The sequence below is a fragment of the Cervus canadensis genome, chromosome 11, assembly GCF_019320065.1.
Source record: "Cervus canadensis isolate Bull #8, Minnesota chromosome 11, ASM1932006v1, whole genome shotgun sequence".
Lineage (NCBI taxonomy): Eukaryota > Metazoa > Chordata > Mammalia > Artiodactyla > Cervidae > Cervus > Cervus canadensis.
Window position 1 is genome coordinate 21662787 of NC_057396.1, and position 5797 is coordinate 21668583.

General features: G+C 47.5%; 1 protein-coding gene and 1 non-coding gene across 2 annotated transcripts in view; both read left to right on the forward strand.

Moving 5' to 3' along the window:
• Positions 1–4375, forward strand: part of HTR3B (5-hydroxytryptamine receptor 3B) — a 40694-nt gene extending 36319 nt beyond the window's left edge. The window contains exons 7-9 of the mRNA XM_043482222.1: positions 2229–2439; positions 2827–3009; positions 4143–4375. Coding sequence (XP_043338157.1) covers positions 2229–2439; positions 2827–3009; positions 4143–4375 — 627 coding nt within the window. The remainder of the gene's footprint in view (positions 1–2228; positions 2440–2826; positions 3010–4142) is intronic.
• LOC122450659 lies at positions 3337–3440 on the forward strand. Its single transcript, XR_006272163.1, has one exon. It is a non-coding gene; the product is annotated as a U6 spliceosomal RNA (small nuclear RNA).
• Positions 4376–5797: the final 1422 nt, after the last annotated feature.

A 5797-nucleotide genomic window follows, 5' to 3' on the forward strand; every position in this document is an offset into this window, starting at 1 on the left:
CACCCGATTCCTCTGGGTCTTCCCAGTGCACCAGGCCCGAGCACTTGTCTCATGCATCCCACCTGGGCTGGTGATCTGTTTCACCATAGATAGTATACATGCTGTTCTTTTGAAATATCCCACCCTCACATTCTCCCACAAAGTTCAAAAGTCTGTTCTGTATTTCTGTGTCTCTTTTTTCTGTTTTGCATATAGGGTTATCGTTACCATCTTTCTAAATTCCATATATATGTGTTAGTATGCTGTAATGTTCTTTATCTTCTGGCTTACTTCACTCTGTATAAGGGGCTCCAGTTTCATCCATCTCATTAGGACTAGTTCAAATGAATTCTTTTTGACGGCTGAGTAAAATTCCATGGTTGTATATGTACCAGCTTCCTTTCCATTACATCTGCGATGGGCATCTTAGGTGCTTCCATTCCTGGCTATATAACAGTGCTGCGTGAACATTGGGGTGACGTGTCTCTTTTCAGATCTGGTTTCCTCAGTTTGTATGCCCAGAAGGTGGGATTGCTGGGTCATATGGCAGTTTTCCAGTTTTTTAAGAAATCTCCACACTGTTCTCCATAGTGGCTGTACTAGTTTGCATTCCCACCAACAGTGTAAGAGGGTTCCCTTTTCTCCACCCCCTCTCCAGCATTTATTGCTTGTAGACTTTTGGATAGCAGCCATCCTGACTGGCGTGTAATGGTACCTCATTGTGGTTTTGATTGGCATTTCTCTGATAATGAGTGATGTTGAGCATCTTTTCATGTGTTTGTTAGCCATCTGTATGTCTTCTTTGGAGAAATGTCTGTTTAGTTTTTTGGCCCATTTTTTGATTGGGTCATTTATTTTTCTGGAATTGAGCTGCAGGAGTTGCTTGTATATTTTTGAGATTAATCCTTTGTCTGTTTCTTCATTTGCTATTATTTTCTCCCAATCTGAGGGCTGTCTTTTTAAAAAAAGAAAAAAAAAAACAATTTCTGGCTACCAGACCTGCTCCGCAGCTCTCTGCCCAGCCATGCTGCACGCCCTGGTGGATCTCTGCAGTTGCCCCACTTCACAGCTACTTTTGCTCCTGGAGGCTGTACTGTGGCCTGCAGAGATGGGAGTCCTGGTCCCCCTGCCCGCTATTCTGTTTATCTTTCCATTTCTCCCCACCCCAAGGAGCCTCCACCCATGGGCCGTGCTCCTAAGAGGACGCCACAGGTCCACCCAGCTTCCTCTCCCCTCATGTTCCAACCACACTGCTGGCCCTGGGCCCCTTCAGGCCTACAGGTAGGAGCAGCTCACCCCGTCCCCCAGTCCCTGGGGTATGCCCTCCTCCAGTGATTTCTTTATGTCCTGCCCACATCTTGTCAAGCCCACCTCAACTTTCCTAGTTTCATTGTGCTATTTGTCCTAGCCAGTCTCTGACACACACACAAGTACTAAAGTGGGTGCATTCCAAATAAGAAGAGAGATTAAACCAAAACCAGTGTAACATTTTGCAAAGTGGTTTAAGAAGAAAGATTCTGGGTGTGAGACCTGATTTTTAAAACAGTTTCTCACTCTCCAGCTATGTGACTTTGGACAAGTCAGTTAGTCTTTAGGATCCTCTGTCTCCTGGTTAAAATGGAGGTTATAATACTCAGCCCCCAGAGTTGCTGTGAGGACTAAATAAGACAAATCATATGAAACACTTAGTCCAGTGCCTGGCACACAGTAGGTGCTAAATAAATGATGGCTTCTCCTTCTTATAATTATGAATAATATTATCAATATTAGTTATACAGAAAAGCTTAAAGGATTTCCCCCCTATTTTCTAAACCACAAAATAACCTCCTATTTCTAAACGACATAGAGGGACTTCCCTGATGGGCCAGTGGTCAAGAATCTGCCTTGTAATGTAGGGGACACAGGTTCAGTCCCTGGTGGAGGAACTAAGATCCCACATGCCTTGGAGTGACTAAGCTCATGCACCCCAACTACTGAACCCATGCTCTCCGGAACCAGTGGGCTGCAAATACTGACCCTACACACCACAACTAGAGACTTTGTGTGCTACAATGGAAGATCACGCATGATGTAACGAAGATCACACGTGCTGCAGCTAAGACCCGACATGGCTAAATAAATAAGTTTTTAAAAAATAAAAATAAATTAGGTAGACTTTTCATATTATGTAAAAATGCTGGGATGGCAGTGTTCTTGGCTAGTCCATTGGCTTGGACCCACTTGTCAACTGACTGCTTGTCCCTGCCCAGGTGGTGATTCGCAGGCATCCTCTGGTCTATGTGGTGAGCCTGCTGATCCCCAGCATCTTCCTGATGCTCGTGGACCTGGGCAGCTTCTACCTCCCGCCCACCTGCCAAGCCAGGATTCTGTTCAAGACCAGCGTGCTGGTGGGCTACACCGTCTTCAGGGTCAACATGTCTGATGAGGTGCCAAGGAGTGCAGGGAGCACCCCTCTGATTGGTGAGCAGCCCCGGGGTCACCAGGCCTTTTAAAAAATTATTCATTTATTTTTCACTGTGCTGGATGTTCATTGCTGAGCATGGGCTTTCTTTAGTTGAGGGGAGCAGGGGCTACTCTCCAGCTGCAGGGCATAGACTCCAGGCTGGTGGGTTCAGTAGCTGCAGCGCTGGGCTTAGTTGCCCCATGGCATGTAGGATCATCCCGGACCAGGGATCGAACCCGTGTCCGCTGCGTTGGCAGGTGGATTCTTAACCACTGGACCACCAGGGAAGTCCGGGGGCCCGTCTGGCATTACTTCTGTCCAAGATCTGATGTTGCCTTTCAGACAGGGAAGCAAGGGGCCCAGAGACTCCTGCTGACCCCACCGCCTCCATCTCCTTCCCTCAGGGGTCTTCTTCACAGTCTGCATGGCCTTCTTGGTTCTCAGCTTATCTAAGTCCATCCTGCTGGTCAAATTCCTCTATGATGAGCGGTGCAGCCAGCAAGAGCAGACCCTCCTGTGTCTTCGAGGGGACACAGATACCGACCAGCCTCGAATGGATCCTGGGGCCCAGCTTGCTGGGGTAACAGGTTTGTGAGAAGCCTTGAAGTCTCTGTTTGTCTCGCTTGATCACTCAGCCCCAGTGCCCACAGGTGGAGCAGTAGGCCATGCATTGCTGTGTGAAAAAATGGAAACATCTGCTTCTTAGCCTCTGCCCTGCATTTTACATCAACTCTCTGGAGACAAGACAGTCTTCTGCTGTCCCCTTAGCTAGTTTTATTTACCAGTTTGGAGCCACTGACCTCAGAATAGCAGAATGCCTGCATACACACATGCACGCACACACACATGTGCAAATAGTTTGTATACATTTGAGTTCCAGTTGCCAAATGTGCAGAAATATACAGGTCATCTCAGTGTTCCCTTTGGCAGCACTTACACTAAAATTGGAGTGATACAAAGGTGAGTATGGCCCCTGGGCAAGGATGACATGCAAAGTCCTGAAGTGGTATATATTTTTACTGTGTTTTTTAAAAATTATTTATTTTTAAGGGGAATAATTGCTTTACAATGTTGTGTTGGTTTCTGCCATACAACAATGTGAATCAGCCATTAGTATACATATGTCCCCTCCCTCCTGAACCTCCCTCCCACCTCCCACCCCATCCCACCCCTCTAGGTTGTCACAGAGCACCAGGTTGAGCTCCCTGTTATATAACAACTTCCCACTAACTTAACTGTATTCTTGAAAGTCAACAAGACACTTTATTTCAAAAGTTCTTATCACAAGAACAAAAATATATAACTGTGTGAGGTGATGGGTGTTACCTAGGCTTATCATGATTATCATCTCACAATATATACAAATATTGAATCATTATGTTGTATGCTAGAAACTAATGATACATATCAATTATACCTCAATTTAAAGAAGAACCATTCCTGCCCTAAAGCTCTAAGTCAACGAGGGCTGTGCTATCTCAGAAAAATCTCCCAGAAGGATGTAACCTAGACCCATCACCCTACTTGCCATGTTCTCCGGGGTTCCTTCAGCACAGCCTTGCCTCCCCTCAGTGGGTAGGGAGAGAATCCCCAATCTTCCGGCCCACTGGCCACGTTTGCCCACAGCCTTCCTTGAAGGATAAGGCCATTGGCTTCGATGGGAAGGCAGGGGGAGCCATGGTGTCCCCTGGCTCACCTACGGTGTCTTCCTCTCGCGCAGAGTCCCCTGTCTGTCAAGAGTGCCAGGCCCCGTCCGGGTCCCTGAAGGAAGTCTGGTCCCAGCTTCGATCCATCAGCAGCTACTTCCAAACCCAGGACCAGGTGGACCAGCAGGAGCTTGGGTGGCTGGCCCTCCTGGAGCGCTTTGACCGCCTGCTCTTCCAGAGCTACCTCGTGGTGCTGGGGCTCTATGCCGTCACCCTGTGCTCCCTTTGGGTGTCCTGGAGTGGTTAGCGAAGACCAGGTTTGCTAGTGTCCATCCATGTGCTCTCCTGGCACTTGGGGAAGGCTGAACATTTTTCCGGGAGATATTGGAAGGAGAGGAACGGTGAGTTAAAAAGCTCTCCAGCCTCTGTTTCTTCTTTTCACTTACCCCAGAACACACATCATCTAATGAGCTGTTGAATGACCCAGGAGTAATACGCTCATGATGAAAATGCATAAACAGTGTGAGGTATCCAGGGAAAAGTAAGCCTGCCTTCTTACCCAGTTCACTGCCCAGAAAGAACCACCATTAGCAACCTCTTTCAGAAAATTTCTAAACACATACAAACACATGTGTATGTTTAAACTGGTTTTTAAAAGGTGTTCAGAACACACTCCATCTCCCAGTCCTGTCATGGTTACTTATTCAGTTAGTCATTCAGTGAAACTTGTATTGAGTGGCCATGAAGCCCCAGGCATTATGTTAGGCATACCAGAGAATACAGAACAAGTCAATTTCAGATCATTCTTCACTTGACTTGCTTCCTGAAGAACCTTGTTCCAACCAGAACACAGAGGTCTGTATCCTGGAGCCACGTCTGTCTCCTGGGGCTCTGGTTCCCACCATCCCAGGGGAGCCCGTCTCCCCTGTGCCTTCTCAGCAGTGCGTTCCTATTGGAAGGGGTCCAGACCCAGCACATCTCATAAACACACACCATGCGTGAGGTGCTGAGCTGGGGGAACAAGCTTAATGCATGGCCCTTGGGAGTTTCAAGGAGTTTGTAATCTGCTATCCTCGCATTAGTCTGCTCTGTCATAGCAAAATACCACAGACCTGTGGGGGCTTGCTGCTGCTGCTAAGTCATGTCAGTCATGTCAGACTCTGTGCGACCCCATAGACAGCAACCCACCAGGCTCCCATCCCTGGGATTCTCCAGGCAAGAACACTGGAGTGGGTTGCCATTTCCTTCTCCAGTGCATGAAAGTGAAAGATGAAAGTGAAGTCGCTCAGTTGTGTCTGACTCTTTGCAACCCATCTACTGGGCTCCTCCGTCTGTGGGATTTCCCAGGCAAGAGTACTGGAGTGGGTTGCCATTGCCTTCTCCATGTGGGGGCTTAAACAGATGGATTTTCTCATACTTCTGGAGGCTAGAAGTCCAAGGTTGAGTTGTTGACAGGGTTAGTGTCTTCTGAGGCCTCTTCCTGGGCTTGTAGATGGCTGCCTTCTCCCTGGGTTCTCATATGATCTTTCTTCTGTGTGTGCACATGTGTGTCCAACTTTCCTCTTCTTCTAAGGACACTAGTCATATTGGAGTGGACCACCATAATGAACTCATTTAATCCTAACTACTTCTTTAAAAGCCCTTTTTTCTATATGCATTCCCACTAGTGAGGTGCTGGGAATTAGAACTTCAACACATGGATCTGAGTGAGACACAGTTCAGCCCATAA